Source organism: Trachemys scripta, chromosome 18, assembly GCF_013100865.1.
Source record: "Trachemys scripta elegans isolate TJP31775 chromosome 18, CAS_Tse_1.0, whole genome shotgun sequence".
Taxonomy (NCBI): Eukaryota; Metazoa; Chordata; order Testudines; family Emydidae; genus Trachemys; species Trachemys scripta.
The window spans coordinates 1976182-2000763 of record NC_048315.1 but is presented as its reverse complement, the minus strand read 5'-3'; the positions used below and the strand labels follow the sequence as shown (position 1 = coordinate 2000763).

The window sequence follows — 24582 nt, the reverse complement described above, 5'->3', positions numbered from 1 at the left end:
GTGTCCCCCCCGTGTGTGTGATCCCTTGTGTATGTGTGTCAGTCCCCTCCCCCTGTGTGTGTGTCCCCCCATGTGTGTGTGTGGGGGGATGTAGGGGTGTGTGTCCCCCCCCCGTGTGTGTGTGGGATAGGGGTGTGTGTGTCCCTCCCTGTGTGTGTGTGATCCCTTGTGTATGTGTGTCAGTCCCCTCTCCCTGTGTGTGTGTGTGTGTGTGTGTCCCCATGTGTGTGGGGGGGATGTAGGGGTGTGTCACCTGCCCTGGTTTTGTGGTCCATGGCGGTGCCAGTACCTGGCCAGCTGGGCCACCACCTCGTTTGTGGGTGGGGGTGGAGGCTGTGCTCTGGCCCTGTGTGCAGGGGCCCTGGCAGGATGGGGGCTGGGGGTTGGCAGATGTGGGGGGCTGGGGGATGGGTGCTGGCAGATGTGGGGTGCTGGGGAATGGGGGCTGGCAGATGTGGGGTGCTGGGGAATGGGGGCTGGCAGATGTGGGGGGCTGGGTGCTGGGCGCTGGCAGATGTGGGGGAATGGGGGGCTGTGCATGGCAGATGTGGAGTGCTGGCAGCGAGGTGTTGAGGGACGAGAGGTCACTGTTGCTGTGCCCCCAGAGCAGGGCAGGTCCTGTGGTCTCTGGGAGCGTGGCTCTCTGGGCAGGGCTTAGTTTGTGCCAGGGCTGAGCCCCGGTGCCGCCTGGCCTGGCGGTTCAGAGCCTCGGGCACCTCCGGGCCGGCTGCGTTACTTATGAATGTAAAAATATTACTTGAGCCCCAGCCCCTCTTTCATTGCAAATTCAGCACTGGCTCGGGCTGTGTGTGTGCTGGTGGCAGCTGCTCAAGGCTTTGCATGGGAGCCCATTATCTCCGCCTGCCATTAACTCTCTGGCTGCTGGAGACAGCCTGCCTTCCCCGCCTGTAGCAGCTGTCTGGCACCTGGGCCCCCTTTCTCTCTCTGTGGACAAAACAATGGGGAGGGGGGCGGCAGAGAAGGAAGGAGCTGAGTTGCTTTGCTACATTGAAGCAAGATGTGGAGGGCTAATTGGGCTAATCCTGGGGAATACTTGAGAGTTGGGGCCTGGAAAGGCAAACCTGCTCCAGGTTCCCTGTGCTGCTGTTACTGCTAGTCCTTTGCCTGTTGTTTACCTCTCCGTTTCCAAGGTAGGGAACTCCTCGTGCGTAATGAACAATTTCATACCAGTGTAGGGCTTCCTTCGTTCCTCCCTCTAGCCCTGGCAGGGCTGGGTTGCATCGCACTGATTTGTAGTGCTGGTCTCACTGCTGCAGTGTTGTAGCCAGTGAGAACTGGGGTGGGCTTGCCTAGGCTGGGTAAGGCTGATGGTGATAAGGGGAAACCTGTTCCATTGCCTGTAGCCCTGGCGCTGCCGGGCTGTGACTTTTGGCCTAATAGCTAGAAAGCAGCCAAAAGTATCCCTGGGGATGGCTGAGGTTTGAGCTGCCTGCCTCCTGCCCAGGGGGTTACTGTACATTGACTTGCCTAGGGAGGAATATCTAGAGTAGCAAACATCTGCCGAGGGGCTCAAAAACTCTGGTTTCAGGCAGTTATGTGAGATGTAAATTAGCTGGCCAACAAGGAACTAAACTTAGGACAATGACATAAAACAATACTTGCATGGGGGGGGGCGGGGAGGGGAGGGACTCAGCATTCCCTCTATCAGATGGAGCTGAGGCGCTCCGAGCCTGGCGGGGTGCTTTAAAAAAAATGTCCAGGCAGTTTTCTTAGCCATGGCTAGCCATGGATCTGTACAATCTAACTTCTGAAATAGCTGTATGATACAGATCCGATGTGTCTCTGGCTGGAAACAACATATGAAAAGAAACTTCTGTATTTGTAGGGTCTAATTCAAACAAAGCCTTGAACTTTGAACAATGATCAACTCCTTGCTCTTTACCTTTGTTTGCCACGTTGATTCTGTTTGCTGTTGCAGAAAAGAGCTGCATTTGCTCACCCCTGAAGCTTAAGGTGTCAGAAATGTAGCCTAGGTGCAGACCTTGCATTGTGGCAACTGGCAAGAAGGACTGAGTCACAGTTTTTCTCCCACAAGAGGAACTGTAACTGGTGTGGAGAATGGGCGACTTCCTTGTAACCTCTAACCTGCATTTTCCCCCAACATTTCCAGGTTGTACTGTGTTAAATGCTGTTGAATAATTGCTCACAATTTCTCTCCCACCCAAAACCTAACCCTGTGCTGAATAATTTCTCTGCAATGTACATTTTGTAATTAGTATTCAATCTGTGTTTGTAGCTGCCTTTATTACAACACTGCCCTTGTTTGTGCTGAAGCAGGTATTGCAAACAAGACCTGGGTGTAGCGGACAGGGTTATGGCCTTGTATAGGGTTCTCAGAGGAGGGTGGAGTGCTGATGTGCAAATACTATGGAAATCCTTCCAGACTGTGTCACCAGTTCAGAGAGTGACACTTCAGACTGTCAACAGTTGTGCTTGCGTTTTAGCCTCCTTAGCCAGAGCTGGGGACTGTTTATCTACAGCAACAGCAGCCGAAAGGAACAAATTAATCAGCTGGGCTGTTTCCTTCACTGCCCCCATGTTGTCTGCTGGAGGGTGAGCTCACCGCAGGGCCGTGGCCATTGCAAAATACACCAAAAACTGCCTCAGAGAAGGGCAGCTCCTTTTGTGTGGGACTTAGATGGAAAGGAATCTGTCTCATCCAGATGCATCTTGGCATATGCATAAGGTTAGGCAGACACTGAGTTACTCCTTGAGATCTGCTATGAACACTGGGAAATAGTGCTTTGTAATTAATCTTCCTTATTATAGGGAAACACTAAATTCTGATTTCCTCGGATTAGTCAATGAACCCTACTGCTGGTGGATCTTGGTCCCATCTAAATGTGCAGTAGAACCTCTGACATGGGCCTTCTGTCTGGACTGCTCATGGAAACCGCATTAGCACCATACTGGTAAGAATCCTAGGTGCACCAATTTAATTTAAATTGATTTTAAAACTGATTTAGTTAAATCTGTGCAAACCCCTATGTCGACACTTCAATTTTGGTTTCATAGTGGCTTATTTCTCTTTAGCGGAAAACTTGATCCTAATCTGCTTCCGCTAAATTGATATAAACTAGGTTTATATCGTTTTAAGAGAGATTCCATGTAGCCTTTTGCACTGGTTTAACAAAATCAGTGTCACACCTCTTGTTAAACCAGTGCTCTTTGCTTATAGATGAGCCCTTAGCATGGTTTGCTAAAGAGGTGCTACAACAACTTCCCAGGACAGGCTAGGCAGGGCCTGAAAGACAGTTTTCCTGTGTGCCAAAACTTCTGTATGATGAGAGCAGATAGGGTCATCTCATTAAATACACAGTGCAACCAGTGTCCAGAACAGAGGGCTTGAACCCTTATGTTACTGAGCCAGAAAGAAAGAGACTAGCAACAAATTGGTGCTCCAAGGTCCTTTTGTTACCACTGCATTGAACAAGAATGTACTTTGTTCGAGAGGTGTTGTCTAGTCAGAGTCTCAGTTTAGGTGCTTCCCCCAGAAGGTCTAAAGGCTTTTTGATTTTTCAGTGTTAAGCAGCAGTTTGTCATTTTCATTATTTTATCCAGAATACAAAGGTGGGAGGGGGACTGGGTGGGTTGGGGATGGTTTGTATGGAGAGTTTCACCTCTGGGGGCCAGGCTGGCTTGTGTCTGGGAGGCATTCCCATCAGACAGCTGTTCAGTAGTCCTTGTGAAACAAGTTGGTGGGTCTCATTTTATTTCCTAGTGAGACAGGTGCCCACGTCACAAAGCCCGTATTAGTGGTCTGGGTGGAGAGATCAAGGATTGAGGGGTGTCCCTGCAGGGCGGGGCTGAGGCAGTGGTGCCTAGGGAAGCTGAGTCTGCTGGTGGACTTGCTCTGTGGATAGAGAAGATTCAGTCTCTGGGCTTGCCAGTGCAGCACTGAATTCACTTTTGTTTGGGGTACCCCCGGGGAGAGAGAGCCAGCCCTAAATATGTGCCAGAAGCAAATGTCAATACCGAGATGTAAAGGCACTCGGGGCTGTAAGAGAGATGTGTCAAAGAATGGGTCCCCTGCCACAAATGGTGAAAGCAACCCCATCCAGGACACCGGAGGACAAACATGGGGAAGGGAGTGGCTAGGATACGGGGCAGGTTTGGGAGTGTTTAATGAGTGCTCTGGAGGAACTTTTGTTAATTGGGCGGCTGAGGGCGGAGAGCAAGCAGTGGAGTTGGTGAGTGGCAGGGAGTGATGCTTGGGCAGAGGGTGAGGCAGGAGCTGGGTAGTGCCGAGCAGGGCTGTGCAGACACTGTAGCCATATTTTAGTCTGACAACTTGCACAAGGGAGAAGTGGCTGAGTATTTTAACTCTGTGTGTAGAGACAGACAGACACAGACAGACAGACAGACACACACACACACACTCTCTCTCTCTCTCTCTCATCCTGTGTTGCAGTTGGCTGGGATCAGGACTCCTGGCTGTGCTCTGATTCCGGGGAGCTTGGGCAAATTGTTTCCTTGCCATGTGCCTCAGTCTCTCTCTCTCTAACATGGGCACTCTGGTACCTTGGATAAGGTGCTTTGAGACTGGAGCGTGAGCATGCTGTGTGTGTGAAGTGTCGCTGTATTCTTCCCCTCCGTCCCTTGCCCCATGGAGAGTTTGTCCTTTCTGAATAGCCCCCTTCCCCTCCCCGGCCTCTGGCCTGCCATCTCCTCTCCTAGGCGAACTCTACAAGATCATGCCTGAAGTATGCAGTTGCTCTGAATATTCCTAGGGCCAGATAAGCTCCATGTGACACAAGAGCGAGTCAGTGAGAGAGAGAGAGAGATGCACTTGGAGCTCAGAGCGTGCAATTCGGTAGCAAAGGATCATTTCTCTCCTGCCTCCTGGTGACCTGGGCTTTGCACTGGTGGTGTAGAGCGCATGAGACCCATGAAAATCGGCTCTGCAGGAGATCTCTGCTCAGCAGCTGGGGCATTGGGAGGGGGCCTGCCTTTCAAGGTAGCGTCCTCTCTCTACACCCGTATGAAGGGTGTTCTTAAGCCTGACTTCATAAGCAGCTGATGACACAGTTTCCCTTTGGAATGAGTGTGTCTTCCTCCTCAGCTAACAGCCCAACAGCAGTTGGTGTTTCTAGCAGAAAGGCTGTAACAGCGTAGAACAGATGCCCCCAGACCTGGCTCCAACAGGGGCCCTGTTGTCAGCTTGCCAGAAGCCCAAGGGCTGCACCCAGTTTATATCAAAAGGAACAAGTTACTGTTGCTCTCCTCTTCCTCCCAGAGGTTCACCAGGGCCCAGCATGGCATCAGAAGGGCCCGGTGCATGGTGGGACTTGTAGTCCTATGGGCTCCCCCTCCACATGATAGAGGAGGGTGCCATTGGGCTGCATTGTCTCCCTGGGTTGCCCTTTGGCCTGGCTGCCCAAGTGCTGGGTCTCATTGGAAAGGCCATGCGCCGGGGATGTTCCTGCCCTGTGCTGTACGCCATCCCTCTGCATTCTGGTTTCGGTCCCTGGGATCCACCTAACGAACCTGGCTGGCTCTCCAGCCTGGCGCCCAGTGCCCTGCCTTGCTACTGCCCTGCTGTGAATAATGCAGGGGGCTTCAAGCTGGGAGCATGTAGCCTGTTCTATTAATTGGCAATGCTGATTAGCAATGCAAATTGTAACACTTACTTTCGCATCTGTTGGGGGAATACAAAGACTAGGCTGGAGCGTGGGGGGCGGGGAGGGGAGGGAGGGAGAGGGTTGTCTCTTCCAGCAAACAATGCCCTGTCTCAAACACCCCAGCTGTAGCTGACTCCCCATGTAAAGGCCTGGCTGGGTAGTGGCTGAGGGGGACGTCTGGCTGCTTTAGGAAGGAGTTTTTTTGCCCTCCAAGGGACTTGGGTCGGGGGAGGGAGGGAGTCACCCTGCGGGGTAATGATAGCAGTGGTATCTTGATCACTGTCTGTGGTCCACAGGAGCTGGTGACGATGGTCCCAGGCTGGGATCCCACCTTTCCTTGTCATTTTCTGTTCTGCTTGTGTGACTGCCTGGTGCAAGGGAAGCAGTCCTGACCCACGGCAGAGTGCTGAATGACCCTTGTGCCGAGATCTGACATCTGACTGGTGCCTTCCTAGCAAGAATGGGGTTCAAATCTTTCAAAATACCAGAGGCTACACTGGTGGAGAACATAAGGCACTTCAGGAGCAGAGCGAGGCCTAGCATGCTTGCCCATGTGTCCATTCTCTCTGTGTTCCTGCCAAACCCCTCAAATCCCTGATGTCACGTGGCACGTCCATCCAGGTGTGTTGGCTTTGACTGCTGGTTGTGCAGGAAACTCCCAGCCTCCAACCCTCCCCCATAGAAAGACAGGCTCTGAGGATGGCATGGTTCCCGGAGGAGGATTATGGGGCTAATGATAGTAGTTGTGTGAGATCTGTGGCTGAGACACTCAGAGTCTTAGCATTGCAATTGTGTCCTGGTGGTTTGAGCTGAGATCTCCATCGCTCTGATTCACTTGGAACCTGGCCCTCTGTGGAAGAAACCTCTGTGCTTTCCCTGGCGTCACCTCTCCTGTCCTTCCTTCCCACCGGTGTGGGTCTGAGACACAGGAAGTGCTGGGAGCGGAATTGGTCCCAGAGAAAATGTGCTGGAGCCCTCTGGAAGATTTCCCATTAGCCTTGCTGATATCAGGAGCCTTTTCCCATCGGGGGCCACTGCAGTCACCTCTGCAATAAAGGCTTTGGCGATGCGGGGCTGGTAGGTGGTGGCTGTTCAGTGTGATCAGACCCGTCAGCTAGTCTCTCTGTTCTGTGTGAGCCTCACTGTCCCCGCTCCTGGCTGCACCCCTCTAAAGCGGCGGGGCAGCACCTCTGCCATGCCAGGCTAAACTGATAGTGATGATATTGTGGGCTGATAACCGCCCAGCCCTGCTGGGGGATGGGCCCCTTCTGGCCTGGAGCAGTAACTCCAGTGCTCCAGTGGGTTTTTGCCGTTGTGCTGTGCGCTGTCACCACACTGTGTGTAGAATAGCTCCATCAGTGCGCTGGGTGCTGTGCGGGCAGGACCTGCTCTGACCAGATGAGCTATAGATGGAGAGTGGGGTGGGAGTCACCTGGGGAAGTTCAGCATCTCATTAGCTCCCTGTGGCTCGGTGTGAGTGGAGGCCCAGAGCCCCTAGGGCAGAGCAGTGTCTTCACTTCTGCCTGGTTGGGAGCCTGAAAGTCCTTGAGTTTTACACCCTATGCAAGGAAGGGCCTGCCTGGGCTGGGGTTGGGCCGAGACCCCCAAGTGCCTGGAGAGACTGTGCCTTCTGTCAGTATCCCTGTCTGTCTGTCCTGCCTGAGTTTTACTGTCGCTGTGCTGACCCTGGCGGCTTCCCCCATTGCGTTCCCGAGCGTCTGCTCAGTCTAAGGAGGGGGAAGAATGCAGGGCAGGGTCAAGGGGTCAGGTCAGTTGCTGTAGAATTCAGGACTTGAAGCCAAGAAGGAAGGAGTTGGGGGCGGGACGGGGACTTGCTAGGTTCCCCTTTTAGGGGCTGTGAGGAGAGAAAATGGAGAGTGTCCTACAGCAGAGTACAGACTTCCTGGCTGTGGCTGGCTGTGGGAATGGAAGCAAAGCAGGCAAGTGACTGCTATGTGGTGTGTGTGTGTGTGTGTGTGTGTGTGTGTGTGTGTGTGTGTGTGTGTGTGTGTGTGTGTGTCAGGAAGTAGAGAGAGAGAGCATGAGCGCTCCACGGTTGTGTTTCAGATGAGCTGCACGTGGGCCACAAGGCATTGGGGTGCTGGGTGAGAGGGACGTGGGTCGGAGTCAGGAACGGCTGGGTTCTGTTCCCAGCTCTGCCACTGACCTGCTGCCTGGGCAAGTCACTTCCTCTGCAAAGGAGGGGCAGGTAATGCTGCCCTGCCGCACAGGGACCACAGGGTATGTCTACACTGCAGATAGACACCCACGGCTGGCCTGTGCCGCTGACGGGCTGGGGCTAAGGGGCTGTTTAATTGCCATGTAGACGTTCAGGGGGGACTGCAGCTGGAGCTCTGGGACTATCCCACCTCGCTGGGTCCTAGAGCCTGGGCTCCAGCCTTAGCCTGAATGTCTACACCGCAATTAAACAACCCCTTAGTCTGAATCCCTTTCCCTGAGTCAGCTGGCATGGGCCAGCCGTGGGTAATGCAGTGCAGACATACCTGGTGAGGATTAGGTAGTTACAGAAGATGGCAAGTGATAGCACAGGAACATGGGAATTGCTACAGTGGGTCAGACTAGTGATCCACCTACCCCAGGGGCCAGTATCAGATGTCCTGAAAGCCCACAGTGGATAGTGCTGGAATAACTTGCCCCTGGGGCATTTCCTCTTGACCCCATTACTTAGCGGTGATTCATGCCCAGGAGCAGGAGGGTGCCTGACCTTTGTGACTGTGTCTCCTCTCTCACATAGAGGTGCGCAGGGTGAGTTATGAGGCAGATTGAGGCTTTAGTGTGGGATGTTTCCAAATGTTGTGTTAAAGTTTATGAACATTGATAAATGAAAGGTGTCCATGGACCAATGGAGAGACAAGGTAGGGAAGGGAATAGCTTCTGTTGGTGAGAGAGACAAGGGACCAAACGAGGAACCCTCTCGTGCTCCACACACTGGAAGAATGCAGACGTCAATGGACTAATGACATTGCCATGTTCAGTACGGAGCCGGCCTGGCCCGGGTACAGCTTCAGAAGAGCAAAGGAAAGACACATGCTCTTCAGACTGTGCTGTGAACAATCTCAAGTGTCAGTTCCCCTTCCTTGGCCTGCGTGTTCCTGCCCAGGCTGAGTGTGCGGCCTGGGCAGGTGGCTTAGTCATGCTCCTCGGGATCGCTGTGCCTTTGGCTGGGGTGTGTGAGGAGAAGCTGAGTGAGAGCCCTTCCCAAGGCAGCCTGTGCCAGTGACAGGAGATTCCACCTTGCTATTGTAAATGCAGTGCCTGGCTGGGGCCTTGCTGATATTCGGGGGCGCCGCCGCTTCCATTTTTCATTCTTTTCTTTGCCAGAGGCTTTGCCCCCACGGGCTGTGTGCTCGGGGCCACATTGTGTAATCAGTGGCCCCTTGCCTGGACTCCTGTACTCTCTGCCCATCTTACCCTTGGGGTGAGCTGCCCCCGGTATGCCTGAGCCAGGTGCAGTGTGCTAGTGCTGCACTAGCCTGGCCCGTGGACAGGAGGTGCCTGAGGAGATGAGGAAGGAGGGTGGTCTTGTGAGTCCCTTTGGAACGGCTGGGTGCTTTGCTCTGACATGGGGCCTGGTTCAGTCTGGAGCAAGCAGACGCATCTCCCCTACGGTCTAGCCCCTTGGTGTGTAATCCGCACTCGTTCTGCAGCTCCGCTGACTGGCCAATCACCCTGCTGCTTACGTCACTGCGGTATGTGCCCTGTGTGCACAGCTGAGAGCCGGGCTGGCAGCTCCAGGGCTGCACCTAGTTATCATAAAATAGAGCAAATTGCAGCCGCTCTCATCATCAGAGCAGAGGTGCGGCTGGCGTAGGTGACGGGTTCCAGCGTGCCCTGCTGGCTCTCTTGCCAGGAGGCAGAAGTAGGAGAGGGAGCAGTCATGTGTGGTACACGTGTGCAGAGTTGCTGGTTGGGGTGTCAAATCCAGCACAGAGAATAAATCTTCAATTATCCCCCCGCTGCACAGACCTAGGGCGGGCACTGCAGGAGGAGGCTGATGAAGGCTCCAATGTTGTGGCAGTTGGCAGGATGTTGGGGGCAGGGTGAACACAGTGGTGAAGCCAAGCTGTGGGTTTTTGGCCTGGTAACCCCCTCAACATGTGACGAGTTCTCGTGGGTCTTTGCCATGCTGCATGTGCTGTGGGCGGGTGTCCCGGGCTCCTTGTGTCTGTCTGTATGAGCGTGTGCCCATGTGGCTGGCCCGCACTGGGAGGAGACGTGTTTCACCAGCTCCTTCCCTGGCAGCACTTGGCGGCAGAGCGTGGGGGCCGGAGCTCACCATCGACAAGCTGCTTCTCTTTCTCTTGCCTTGTCCTGGTTTTGCCAGCTGGGCTCCAGATTCCCTTCACCCATGAGCTCTGGACTCGCTAGGCCGAAGGGGCTGTTAAAGGGCAAGGGGTCAAAGGAAAAGCACTTTGTACGTCGATAGCTGGTCCTTGAGGCAGGGACCGCAGCAGGGAGCATGCCATTGCTGTGCCTAATAAGAGCCTCGCAGGCTGGAATTGCTCTTGGGCTTGTCTGCATTTGAAAGGTCATTCGGATGAAGGGAGGGTGTTCATTTAAAATGCAATAGATATTGCTGAATAACTCCAAGTGTGGACAAGCCCTTACGCTGTTGCTGGTTTCAGGAGTCAGAGGAAAGGTGCTCAGTACTTAGAATCATAGAATAGCAGGGTTGGAAGAGACCTCAGGAGGTCATCTAGTCCAACCCCCTGCTCAAAGCTTAAATCATTAATACTTAAATAAAAGGAAGGCAGTGTTGGTCTAGAGGTGGAGTGAGATTCGGGACTCCTGGCTTCCATTCTAGCTTTGCCATTTCGGGCAACTCCCATCTCTGCTCTGTGCCTCAGTGTCCCCATCTGTGAAATGGGTCTAACGGTTCCTGTCCACAGCAAGGCAGTGCAGATTAATGGTAGCATCTAGTAGGAGGCATGGAAGGCACTCTGGAGGGACAAAATGCTGCTGCTGGTGCTCTCCAGTGTTGACCCAGCATTGATTGACATCCCTGGGCCTCCTGATGTCTCTTTTCTGTTTGGCAAGTGCTGGGTTTTGGCTTTGTGTGTTAGCTGTGCCTTGAAATGGGTCTGAAATCACCCTGCTCTTTGTCCTCCCTCGTGCGTGCGCTCTCCTTAGTGTGCAGCCCGGATTCACCTTATAACTGTTGTACAGCCAGAAGGGGGAGCTCAGGAACCCAGCACAATGGGGCGTGGGCGTGTGTGTGTGTGTGTGTGTGTGTGCTCACTACGTAAATTGCTTCTGTTTCTCAGAGCACATGAACTGACAGCTCTGAAAGCAGATATTTACAATCTGGAGTATTCTCCCATCAGATACATTGTGTTAAGGGTAATTTCTTTAACTGGGTGACTTCCTGCTACATTTACATATATTTATCGGTCTGTATCGCTCTATTTTTTTTCCATACAGCTGTTTGATTTTGTCTTGTTTTTGTAAACAAATCACACAGTGGAGCTTGGAGTGTAATTGGCCAGAATCTGTGTGTGCAATATTGACGAGGAAAGAATTGTCTTGAGAGAGCCATATCTCTTACCTGACAGCGAAGGGTGTGATCACAGGGTATGGTTTTGTGACGCCACAGAGCGTGCACCTCTGGTGTTGTTTGGACTTCCTTTTGGCTCTGGGCACATATAATAGCTCAGACCTGTTGGCCCACTGATTTTGGGTGTATGCTATTATCAGGGTGCTGACTGGGGTATTGGCTAAAACCCCCATAGAGGGGGAGGAGAAATATCCCTCCCCATATGAGTAATGCAGCAATTCTTGCAATTCCTCTTTGGCTGTGGCAGCCCTGGAGAAGGCAGTTGGAGCAGTAGCCCTGGCAGGGGCTTTTGCTTCGAGCTGGGACTGATTGGCTGAGGAGTGAGCCAGGCTGTTCATGTGTCTGTAACGTTTTGCAGCAGGCTGGGTACCTCCCCCAAAGTCAGGGAGATGCAGCCGAATGAAAGAGCGACTGTTCCTAGAGGTCGCCTGGCAGCATCACGGGTTCTGTGTTGCAGAGACTAATTTTAGACACTTATCACTGTCTCAGAGGGATGAGAGTTTCCAGGATCCTGTTTATTCTAATAATAATAATAAAAAAATAAAAATGACTAGTAAGGGCTATGTTTTCTGTGTTCCCTGCAGGAAGCTTCCCTTCCCCCAGGCAGGGACCGCTAGCTGCTGCTGTTAGCCCAGGTCCCCTTTCTTCTGGGTCACTGATGGGGAGGGGCCTCAGCGCTCAGGGGTTTTGTGACCGAGGGAAAGAGGCACCGCTGCTTTTTGAAAGGCCCGGGACAGAAGCCTAGGGCAGGGCTTTCCCCTGTCCTAACAAGGCCTCTGTTTATTTTAACAAGGGGCTTTTTGAGTGAGAGAGCAAGAGACTCTTACAACTACAGCAAAGCAAGAATGGGCTGGATGCAGTCCTGTATCAGGGAGGGAATCTCTGTGCGGGCTGAAACCCTGCAAGTAAAATCAGACCTTTACTTGGCGAGACCTGCATTCCCCTGCAGCTGCTGGCCTGCCCTGCCTAAGGCACAGCAGGGGATGGATGCATGAGAAATTCTCCTTTAGAGGTTAGTGGTGCTCTCCGTTGTGGGGGAGCAGGGGAGGAAGTTCAGGTCTTGACAGGTAGAGGGATGGGGGCAGAAGAAGGGGATTTTGTTTCAAGACGTGCCCATGTGACCTGAGCTGATTTGGGATCTGGAATTGTCTTTGGAAGAAGCTTTTCCATCCGCCTCTGACATCCACCTTATTCTGCCTGTGATGCGCCCTGCTGGGGTCTCCCAGTACTGTTACCTTTGAGCTAGAGGGGGGAGGAGAAAAGCTTGTATGCAGGAGCCCTCTGTTAACCCTGTCCTGATGTTTTCTCTCTCTGGCAGAGGGTCATTTGCTGTGTTCAGGCATCCACTGCAGGACACCTGCATCCTCTCCTTACTGGGAAGAGTCTTCAGTGCTGTTGAAAGCTGCCAGATTGACAGCCATAGAGATGAGCTTTTCTGCTTCCCCCACCTGTGCTCCTCAGCCCTGCCTGTGCAGCCCTGCCTGTGCAGCGGGGCGGGGAGGCAAGGGGTGGTGTGTGGGAATGCGGTTACATCCAGTTGTTGTTTGGGTGAGAGGGGAGTATGGTCCCAGTGGCTCATTTGTTCCTTGGCGTCTCGGTTGGGGTTGTTAATCGGGGCCTGAGTCCAATGGAGATGCAGCTGCTCGCTGCCTCCCAGGGTCAGGCCATAGAGAGAGAATGATGTATCTTGTGACATGGGCCCTTGTCCACTTGCAGCTGTCTGTGCCACCCCCTCACTTTGCATAGCCCATGGAGCGCTTATGGTAGCTTGCTTAATGCCAGGCTGAGCTGGGAACCAGCTTCCTAGGATTGAGATGTTTGGAATCCTATCCCTAGCCCTTTGGCTTTCCCCGATGCGGCTATCTCAAACGCAACAGGAAGAGGTGGGCTGCCCTGTGCCCTCGCCCCATGTGTGCAGGCTCCCTGGCGGGGAGCGGGCAGTGCAAGCCAGAGAGCAGCAGAGTCTGGGTTTGGGGGGCTGGGCCATAGGTCCAGGCTGGGGAATTGGGAGGTGCCCGTCGTGCGAGCTCCTCTGGCTAACAAGATGTTTTGTTTCTGTTCTTTGCCTGTGCAGCAGCAGACCCAGCAGAAAGGCAGCGGGACCCAGAGCTGTAGAGCGGCTGCCGCTGACTCTCAGCGGCCTCCTGCCCTTTGGAGCGCGGGTGCCTCCCGCGAGCCCTCCCAACATGTTTAACTTGAAGAAAAAGGACAAAGACAAAGATGGGTCGAGGAAGGACAAGAAGGAAAAGAAGGAGAAAAAGGAGCGGATGTCGGCAGCCGAGCTCAAGAGCCTGGAGGAGATGAGCCTGCGCAGGGGCTTCTTCAACCTCAGCCGCACCTCCAAGAGAGAGTCCAAGTCCCGGCTGGAGATCTCCAACCCCATTCCCATCAAGGTGGCCAGTGGCTCAGACCTGCACCTCACTGACATCGACTCAGACAGCAACCGGGGCAGCGTGATCCTGGACTCGGGCCATCTCAGCACAGCCAGCTCCAGCGATGACCTCAAGGTGGACGACACAAACTTCAAGGGCTCGGTCCTGCAGCGGGCGGCCAAGTTCGGCTCCCTGGCCAAGCAGAACTCCCAAATGATTGTCAAGAGGTTCTCCTTCTCCCAGAAGAGCCGGGACGAGAGTGCCTCGGAGACCTCCACACCCTCCGAGCACTCTGCAGCCCCTTCCCCGCAGGTGGAGGTGCGCATGCTGGAGACTCAGCTCAGCAAGCAGGGAGCACCCATGGGCCACCTGAGGGCCCCCCCATCATCGGCGCTGCGAGCCAGGGTGCCCGAGGTGGTCAGCAAGAGGTTTCCTGCTGAGCTGAGGCTGCCCATGGTGGTGCCGCCCCAGCCCCCCGTTCCCCGGGAGCTGGAGCTGCAGCGGCGTAACACCGGTGACTTTGGGTTCTCTCTGCGTCGCACGACCATGCTGGACCGGGCCCCTGACGGGCAGGTGTACAGGCGGGTGGTACACTTTGCGGAGCCGGGTGCTGGCACCAAGGACCTGGCACTGGGGTTGGTGCCGGGGGACCGGCTGGTGGAAATCAACGGCCGGAACGTGGAGAACAAGTCTCGAGACGAGATAGTGGAGATGATCCGGCAGTCAGGGGAGACTGTGCGGCTGAAAGTGCAGCCCATCCTGGAGCTGAGCGAGTTGAGCCGCTGCTGGCTGAGGAGCAGCGAGGGGCTGCGCCGAGCGGCCTTCGATGTGAGTAGCCCGTTGCTAAAGTGTGTCGGTCTCTTTGGTTCGTTCAGTGCTAACCAGCCCTGGGGTAGCCAGCTCGGCTCCCCTGGCAGCAATGAGGTTGGGGGATAGCGTACATGGGCACTGGTTTGGTGCGGCTTGTGTGTGACTAGGGAGGGGCAGTGCCCAAAGCTCTTCCCATCTGAAAGGAATAGGCAGTGAGGAGCAGGGGATTCTGGGAGATGGTATTAGCGTGTGGCCCCCGACGTGGCTCTGGTGTGGCAATTTAAAGTAATAGCAGCTTAAAGCTTTCGCCTGGTGTTGCTGGAGATTTTTGGGGAGGGGATGTGTGTGTGTTTGGACCAGTCACCGCCTCCCTTCACAGGTTTAGGGGGGTGCCCCTTGAAAAGAGAACTGGGAGCAGCTATTGGTGGGAGAGAGCCTTCTGGACCTGGCGTGTCTGCTAGAACCTCGTGCAGGCATTTCTTTTTATCGTACTGAAGAGAGCTTCTGTGGTCAGCTGTGCGATACACAGACTTTGATGCCCTGGACTCCTGGCAAGTCATCACAGCAGCCTGCTGTGTCTGCCTGGGCTCCCTGGGATAGATCCCTATATAGACACCTGTTCTTGGCGCGCCTTATGCCTGCATTATAAATGTAACATCCTGGACTGCTCCTGGGGCCGGATTCAGGCCTGTGGAGTGAGCCAGCTACTTAGCTGTATGTGCATTGTGGGGAAATAGAACCACAGGGTTCGTCCCCAATTTCTCTGTGGTGAAACATGTAGTCCCTTAGCTCATATACACCGATGTGCTTGTCACTGCTCCGTATGCAGAGAGCCAGGGGAGGGGAACTGGAGAATGTGGTCAGAGGTTCCCTCAGTTAAAGACGGTTCTTCATTCCCATAGCCCAGTAGGACCCAGACTTCGATCCATTGCAGTAACTGAGATCTGGGTCTCTTGACCTATTTGAACTCTCTTCTTCCCCCTGGGGAGTTATGACATGTTGGAGTTGGGGCCTTGGAAATACCTTGCCTGTGGTGTGAAGGACTGTGAGGATATAAGGTGCTGGTCAGATGGGAGCAGAGCCCCCCGGCTACACAGCTGTTAGCTCTTGCTCCCTGCCAGGACCCTACCCAGGTTTCACTCATTGTGTGGGCAGAGATGTGTCATATTGAACATTGCGTCTCAGGTGGTTTGCGACCAGCTGACACGACTTTCAGCAGGACAGTCCTTGTCTACACTGAGTGCTAAGCCATGTTTGACATTGCCAGGGCAGGTGTAAACTGAAATGAGATTTTCTAGTGTAAACGTGCCCTTAAGAAAATGTTGTGTCCTTCTAGCACAGCCATGCAAAATTCCTCTTGTACGCTCACTGGGGGCAGCACCTCTTTTTCATGGGCAAGTAAAATATCCCCAGTTTTTTCACTAGAATCACGGTTGTGAAATGGGGCCAATAGATTTTTTGTTTCTTCTGGAGAACGGTACATTTTCCTGGTACCTCTGCACAGCTCCAGTAGCACTTTGTGTTGCAGGAAGCGGTCTTGGAAAGCCCAGCTCTGTAATGCCTTTGAATCCCTTGAACAAGGGAGTGGATTGTTGTACATATCAGATAACTAAATGTGTTGCTGCTGTTTAAAAGAAAGTGAAAAGATTGCTCACTTGCTGTTCTGGTGGTTCAGGTAATCCACATACTAAATACTGACAGGCTCTCATGGAAATACCGTCTAAAAAGCTAACCATTTAAACGATTAAAAATCTGTCATTTAAGCAGTTAATCAATTAAGCGGCTGGGGCCGATCCCACCGGCCGACCCGGGGTTAACAGTTAAGGTGGGTTAAACAGTAAGACTATTGCTTACCAGTTAACCTTTTACATCCCTAATAAAGAGGAGCAAATGCTTATGGCATTGTTGATAGAAACTGTTGTTTGGTTGATAGAAAATGCCACCATGCAAAGGGTTAATTTTGCCACAACATTCTGTGCTGCTTCCAAAGTGGCTGTGCTCTGTGGCTGGTTCACTAATTCCTGCTGATGGTGACCCGGGAGAGCAGAGAGCCTCCTGGGTAATTAGCCTGGAAAACAGGATAAGCTATTTAAAGGGACAGGATCTAGTGGTTTAAGTCCAACATGTAGCTTTGGTAAAAATAAATAAATTAAATCAAATCCTGGCATTTTCCTGTTTACAGTGTAATGAAAACAGTGTTCTTGGTTTGGATTTAACCCTTCCCCCTGCCAGTTTGTTGGCATTGTGGGGCTGGGCTGTGGCATGAGAACCTGTGTGTGAAACTGACTTGAACAAAAGCGAAGCTGACTAGTTTATTTTTATTGTTCCCAGGGAGGGACATGTATAAAGAAAACAAACAGCATCCCTGGTGGGAAGCTAAACGAGGGTTGGGTTCAACAACCCAGGAAGGTGCTAGCTAGTGTGGGGCAGGGCTGGTTTTGCTCAGCAGAATCCCTTTCCAGACTCTGGCTTTGCTCTGCCCAGATGAGCAGTGGAGTGGAGTGGAATGAGGCCAGTGGGACAGGGAGGTTCTGAGGAGTGTCCAGAAGCCGGGTTGGAGGAGATACACAGCAAACCGAAGCGTGTCTGCTGCTGCAGAGTTTAGCAGGTGCCGAGGTTTTGGAGTGTCAGGCACCTGGCTCAGAGTCTGTGTTCTGCAGCTGTGAGCCATATGTGTGTGTGGTGGCTCCATGTCTAGATGCGTCTCCTGTAGTTTCAGTGGGGAATGTTTCTGCATATAGCAGTCCGATCCTAGAGGGAAATAAGCTTTGCTGCTCACCGCCAGAGGCATCCCCATAGTACCGCTGTGCAAAAAGGGAGCTTTCCCGTAGCCACGTTGAGCCGCGCTGTGGATATGGGGGTGTCTCCCAAGGGGGGATTATTGAAGTAGTGCCGTGTGTATACCACGGGGTGGGACACGTGTGGTTTATAAATCGCAGTGCTTCGTTTGTGAAGTGCAAAGTGCACTGTGGTGCTGTGTAGACAGTAATGTAACAGCTCGGTGGCCCGTATCCTGCTTGCTAGTATAGTGGTCACCCAGCTACACTCTACATTGGCTTGTTGACTAACTGAGCCTCTCGTTCTGACAGGGTCATTTTAAGTTTGGACAAAGCCCCCCAAAATGCGAGGCCCCTGAAGAGTTAAGCCTGCCTCTGACAAGGAGAGATGCACTTGCATTTTAGCTCCAGCTGCCTGGACAAGAATACCCTTTACGTCTAAAAGAATCAAAGCTTGGCCTTGTTTCAGGCTTCTGCCAAAGGGATGCGTATTGTGAAGCATGCAGTCAGCATTGTAGGATCAGCTGCTAAAGGACCTGCCAGATGTTTATGGTGCAGAAATGAGTAGGAAGTCCTAAGGAAATGTGCAGCATAATGGAAACCGACAAAATCTAAGAAGTCTCTTTCAGTGGAGAGTGCGTTCAAGGAAGCGCTCCAAGTAAAAGCCAAACGGCTATGTTTGCCAGGTACCGAGTTAGGGTGGGGAGGAAAGGCAGCCGGTCTCTGGGCCATGAATGCGCTTCTCAGCACCTGACCCTCTGCTTATGTGGAAGTGGCCTGGGCTCCCAATATTACTCTTGTCTTAGTGGTTTTCAGACCAGCTGGGGAGGCGGGGGGGAGGGAGGAAGGGGAATCTGGGCTGCAGGAGACCTGCTGTATCTTGTCATAATCCCAGAATGGGAGCTCTCTGTAATGCAAATCATCCTCATAGCAAATAGCAGCAAAGGGCCTTGCCTTTTTGCACTGGTGTTCTGAGCATCTGGGTGGGCCAAGGTTTTGCTGGGGTCTTTGCCTTGCCAGGGGAACAACTTAATGGCTTCAGGATCCAAAGGGTGAGCCAAAGGTCTGTGTGCAGAGGGTGATATTACGAGGCACAGGCAGTGCCTTCAGTCCAGAATGACAACTTATGGGCATCCCTGGCAGAGACCTAGGCGTCACCTGGCGGGAAGGCTCCCGGGATGCACTTGCTGTCATTTGTGCTGCAGGACTTGTCTATATCCATACTGATCAGGAGGAGTTACGCTGGTGCAGATGCTTTTATTGGGTTAAAACTGGTTGTGGTGAATGAGCTTGCAACCATTATAAGCTAGGTTTAAATCAGAATGTCCACACACACAATTGCACCAATTTAGCTAAATCTGTTCAGAATCACTCCTTAGTTCAGTGAGGACAGGTGTCAGCAGCGTAACCTGGGCCTTGTAAGAGATGGCAGCAGGAAAGCTCTGGGAGCATGTACCGTGTACACTCTTGTAGCGCCTGTTGCTTTGATTGGGTAGGCCCTACAGTAAGCATCGCTTTCTGGTACTTAGCTCTGGAATAATTAACAATCAACTAACCCCCCCCCCCCCCCTCCCCCTTTTTAAAAAATGGAGATATTCCTTCCCACCAGCGATAAAGGAACTGCCGGCAGCCCTTCTCACGGAGTCAGCACAATGGGACATTCGTGTAATTATCAGCTGGCTGGGCCAGGCACGGTCTGTGCAACTACTGGGCAGATATTTGTGTTCTGAATTAGAACTGGCCCCCACCCCCCAGCTTGGTTTCGTCTGCTTCATCCTACAGCAGAGCCTTAGATAACATTTGTGACCAGAGAGCCTGCTGCAGTGGACACGAATGAAATGCCATCCCTTTGCTGCAGGATCAAGTAGGCAGAGAAGAAGAGATGGGAAGGAGCAAGGCCCTGGTTTAACACACACAGCTTTGCTTAGCAGATGGATCCAGCCAGACCCTCTGGCATTCAGGTGGATGGATTTATGCTTTGTCTGAGAGCTTTAACAGTGTACTTCATGGCTGACATACAAGCAAAGAGATTCTGAGTTAAGGCAGCACCTCCACCTGGGGCCTAGGAGGCATTGCAGAAATTGGTGCATGAAGCTACAGCCTATCTGGGCTGCCCCAATGGGCCAATTTAGGGAGTGAGGGTCAGCACAAGGGCTAACTACTACTCGGATCCTACTTCAGGCCTCAGAGCAGGGCTAGCTAGGCTCTGTGGAGCGTAGGTGTTGTGCTGGCCCTGTGCACAGAGGGGTGAATTCCACCCCGAGTGACTACAGAGGTTGGACCTCGTTGCTTGTGTTTGCTGGTTGTGCTGTAGCGCACGGTGTGATGCAGTTGTGTTGTTTGGCAGGTATTTGCTGAATGTGATGCTTGCAGAAGCCTCCTGGTCAGCCTGCGGAGACCAGCCCAGGCACTCAGACTGATTTTGCTAGAGTTCTGCTGAATTGGAAAATAAAGAGCGACTCAGGTCCTGTCAGAGCAGCTGGAGCTGCAGTTGTTGAGAAGCCAGTAACATGTGTCCCCACGTGCTGGCAGTTCCCCTGACTGCTGGTGAAGGCTCCATGCCTTGAGTCTAGCTTCCTTTTCCTCCTCTCCCATGGCACCTGTATATTTAGGCTGCAGGAAAGTTCTGATGGTTGCGGACCCCTTTCCCCTGCCCGCCAGCTGTCTCTCTCGGTATGTTGACCTCTTCTCAAAATCATAAGGAAGCTGATTGGAATCTTTCAGATCATTGTAGCCAGAGGTGCATGTTTGATTACGAAAGAGGCAACGTCAGGATGGGTGGTGGTGCTGATATAGCGTGTGTCTTGGGGAGCAGGTTGCTGCGCTGTGGATAGCTGTCTTCTGTGCTGATGACACTTTGCTGGCAATGTCCTCAGAGGAGGGTTTGTAGCGTAGATGAGCAGATTTGACCTACTCATTGCTGGTAGGAGCAATCCCTGCTCTTCCGTATGCTGCTGTGCCTTGTCTGTGTCGTGGAGCATTCTGAATCTGAACGCACAACGCTTGCTGCTGGGGGAAAGTGGCCGGTCTGTGGCAGCCACGAGATCTCCGAGATTTCCACAGGAGCACAGAGTCTGTCGAGCACCTCCAGCAGCTCTGTAAGTGGCCAGCGCATTAGGGCTTTGTGTCTGACCGTCTGAGTTCTAGTCATTCTCCAGAGCCAGTCCTGAATCGCAGCTATTACCTTTCTGCGTCGAAATGTCTCCATCTCCTCTTTGGAGAGGTTGGGGGTGGGAAGCGAGCCTTACAAGCTCTTGCTGTCTCTGTTACACTGTTCTTCCCACTTCCTTTGCCTTTTGCTCCAAGTCATGGCCCGAGCCTGCTAAAGATGTGTAGAGATTTGTGGTTGCTGAGAGAAATTGTCCAGTGCTAGAGCTCTGACCTGAGCTCACATGGCATGAGCATCTTGAGGTAGCTTTCCAATAAAAAGTTAAAAAGCAGATGCTGAAAATGTAAGTTCAGCATGTAACATACAGTGAAAGCTAAGGTTTGAGGAGACCCTTTGCATCTGCTTGCCGTGTGAGTGCCTTTCCCATGGGTATCCTTGTTTAAGGTAGGCTGGAGACCAGGAGGTCTGCTGCTGAGTTCTCTCTCCCTGTCTGTAAGTGCCTAGCTGAGGGCAGTTCCCTGCAGTGTTGTGTGTTCCCACCTTGGCAATGGCTTGAAGCAGTTTGGTCTGGTTTATGCTGCCCACCCAAACCCTGTTTGCAGCCTGTTGAACTGGAACTGAGCTAAACCCAGGTGCAAATGTCAAGCTTTCAAATGAAGTTAAAAGTCCGGTGTGGAAAGGCCCATGAAGAACCCTCTTGATTTGGCAGGCCTGAAATTTGAATGACTTTTTTCCTTATGTATTTGCAAAGCTGAAACAGTTCTTTCCAATTCTTCAAACCAAGTGTTTCCCTTCTGCATTTATCTTTACAATCAAGTAATGCTGGCACCCCTTGCTCACCAGTGTGGCTACAGTGTAACACAGCAGCGAGAACACAGCATCACCATCCAACTTCCCGGAGGGCTGGCGAAAGAGAAGAGAACAAGCCCATGTTGTCTCCAAGTGATGTGGGAGGAATGGGGTAGAACTGAGCAGAAGGACATGGAGGACACAAGACTGTTTCACAGTGTCAGTCTTCGCAGCTAAGGACCATCTCTTGACTTTGACTTTGAACAGAGAACTGAGATGTGTCCTTGGGGAACCTGCCCTGTGTGGGAAAGAAAACTGTTAGTCCATCACCCTGGCCATCCCTGTGTGGTATTGACTCCGTGACAGCAGCAGGAGGATCTCATGTGTGAACTGTAGTGTAGTGGTTAGTGGGCCGAGTGTAGCTAGTTGAAAGGCTGGGGTGCATTGTGTATGGAGACCTTTTAATCCTCAGCTGTTGTCAATACTTAGCTCGTTACAGCACTTCACATCCCTAGATCACACAGTGCTTTCCAGAGGAAGCTGTGGTGTTATCCTGATGTACGGTCAGGGAAACTGAGGCGCAGACTTGCCCAAGGTCGCAAAACGAGTCAGCAGCAAAGCTGGGAACAGAGCTCAGGAGTCCTGGTGCTACTGGCTTGTGCTGCCTCTTTGACATACCTGCATCTCATGTGCTTTCCTTTGGCCCTCGAGCTGCCAGAGATCTAGCTGGCTGGTTGGATCATGTATGTGGCGCACCACTCTGGGGAACAGACCATTATTGGCATCGCTAGTCTCTGAAGTATGTCCTGTTCCTGTCTTCGGAAACCCTTTCCCCATGACCAGTGCCAAGAAAGGGTGAAATAACTTGGAGGCGTCACCAAATTCCTGGGCTGCTGGTTTGCTGTCAGGATGTTTGTTCCTAGGCAGTGCGGTTACACTGTTAACGTTTCACTTGCTGCTATCCCAGCGCATGACTGGTGTGCCTTGGGGTCAGAAATGACTTCCGCCTCCAGCCAGTGAAGGGAGGGAGAGACCCAGCCAGAGGTTTAGTCCAGTGTTAATAAGAACGTAGGTTTAGACAGCGCTTTGAATATCACAGGACCCCAAAGCCCCTTGCTGCTATAAATGGCAGGGCAGAGCTGCAGTCAGGTGAAGTGCATACTGAACATCCAGCCAGTTGAATGTAACCCTGAACCCAGGGAAGCCACCCAAAGCTGTAGAGGAACCAGGAGAGAGCAGGTGCACTGATCAGAAGTCTCTTGCAACATTGGTAACTCTGAACAAAACGTTATGGTTGGTCTTTCAAAAGTTAACTACTGAACATTGACTTAATACGGCTTTGAAACTTTACATAAGAATGGCCATACTGGGTCAGACCAAAGGCCCATCTAGCCCAGTATCCTGTCTTCCAACAGTGGCCAGTGCCAGGTGTCCCAGAGGGAATAAACAGACAGGTAATCTTCAAGTGATCCATCCCGTCGCTCATTCCCAGCTTCTGGCAAACAGAGGCTAGGGACACCATCCTTGCCCATCCTGGCTAATAGTCATTGATGGACCTATCCTCCATGAACTTATCTAGTTCTTTTTTGAACCTTCTTATAGTCTTGGCCTTTACAGCATCCTCTGGCAAGAAGTTCCACAGGTTGACTGTGCTTTGTGTTAAGAACTACGTCCTTTTGTTTGTTTTAAACCTGCTGCCTATTAATTTCATTTGGTGACCCCTAGTTCTCATGTTATGAGGAGTAAATAACACTTCCTTATTTGCTTTCTCCATACCAGTCATGATTTCATAGACCTCTATCATATCTCTCCTTAGTCATCTCTTTTCCAAGCTGAAAAGTCCCAGTCTTATTAATCTCTCCTCATATGGCAGCCGTTCCATACCCCTAATAATTTTTATTGCCCTTTTCTGAAGCTTTTCCAATTCCAATATATCTTTTTTGAGATGGGGCAACCACATCTGTATTTAGTATTCAAGATGTGGGTGTACCATGGATTTATATAGAGGCAATATGATATTTTCTGTCTTATTATCTATCCCTTTCTTAAGGATTCCCAACATTTTGTTCGCTTTTTTGACTGCCACTGCACATTGAGTGGATGTTTTCAGAGAACTATCCACAATGACTCCAAGATCTTTCTTGAGTGGTAACAGCTAAATTAGACCCCATCATTTTATATATATAGTTGGGATGATGTTTTCCAACGTGCATTACTTTGCATTTATCAACATTGAATTTCATCTGCCATTTTGTTGCCCAGTCATCCAGTTTTGTGAGATCCTTTTGTAGCTCTTTGCAGTCTGCCTGGGACTTAGCTATCTTGAGTAGTTTCGTATCATCTGCAAATTTTGTCACCTCACTGTTTACCTCTTTTCCCAGATCATTTATGAATATGTTGAATAGGACTGGTCCCAGTACAGACCCCTGGGGGACACCACTATTTACTTCTCTCCATTCTGAAAACTGATCATTTATTCTTACCCTTTCCCCCCCTATCTTTTAACCAGTTACCAATCCATGTGAGGATCTTCCCTCTTATCCCATGACAGTTTACTTTGCTTAAGAGCCTTTGGTGAGGGACCTTGTCAAAGGCTTTCTGAAAGTCTAAGTAGACTATATCCACTGGATCCCCCTTGTCCACATGCTTGTTGACCCCCTCAAAGAATTCTAGTAGATTGGTGAGGCATGATTTCCCTTTACAAAAACCATGTTGGCTCTTCCCCAACAAATTATGTTAATGTATGTGTCTGACAATTTTGTTCTTGACTATAGTTTCAACCAGTTTGCCCGGTACTGACGTCAGGCTTACCGGCCTGTAATTGCTGGGATCACCTCTGGAGCCATTTTTAAAAATTGGCGTCACATCAGCTATCCTCCAGTCATGTGGTACAGAAGCTGGTTTAAATGATAGGTTACAAACTACAGTTAGTAGTTCTGCAATTTCACATTTGAGTTCCTTCAGAACTCTTGGGTGATACCATCTGGTCCTGGTGCCTTATTACTGTTTAGTTTATCAATTTGTTCCAAAACCTCCTCTAATGACACCTCAATCTGGGACAGCTCCTCAGATTTGTCACCTAAAAAGAATGTCTCAGGTTTGGGAATCTTCCCTCACATCCTGATCCGCAAAGGCCAATGCAAAGAATTCATTTAGTTTCTCTGCTGTGGCCTTATCATCCTTGAGTGCTCCTTTAGCACCTCGATTGTCCAGTGGCCAAACTGGTTGTTTAGCTGGCTTCTAATGTACTTAAAAATGTTTTTTGCTATTACTTTTTAGTCTTTAGCTAGCTGTTCTTCAAATTCTTTTTTGTCCTTCCTAAGTATATTTGTACACTTCATTTGCCAGAGTTTATGCTCCTTTCTATTTTCCTTTACTATGCAGAAGAAAAATGCTGCTTTTAACCATCATAATTTAAATGAAACCAGCACAGAAAGTTTCTTTCCTTGTCAAATCTGTTTGTAAACTTTCCCTTTATTGATGTTTAGCACAGTACTGTACTATATTT

General features: G+C 51.5%; 2 protein-coding genes across 18 annotated transcripts in view; one reads left to right on the top strand and one right to left on the bottom strand.

Annotated features, from left to right (window-relative positions):
• Positions 1-1236, bottom strand: part of CRYBA1 (crystallin beta A1) — a 33663-nt gene extending 32427 nt beyond the window's left edge. The window contains exon 1 of the mRNA XM_034752552.1: positions 1137-1236. The gene's annotated coding sequence lies outside the window, so the exon portion shown is untranslated. The remainder of the gene's footprint in view (positions 1-1136) is intronic.
• A 12055-nt stretch (positions 1237-13291) lies between these two features.
• MYO18A (myosin XVIIIA) overlaps positions 13292-24582 on the top strand; it is a 108678-nt gene continuing 97387 nt past the window's right edge. For 16 of the 17 annotated variants that reach the window (XM_034752544.1, XM_034752543.1, XM_034752550.1 and 13 more), the window contains exon 1: positions 13292-14417. In XM_034752544.1, the coding sequence (XP_034608435.1) occupies positions 13404-14417 (1014 nt within the window). In that variant the 5' untranslated portion in view covers positions 13292-13403. The remainder of the gene's footprint in view (positions 14418-24582) is intronic. The other variant, XM_034752541.1, reaches the window with a different exon arrangement.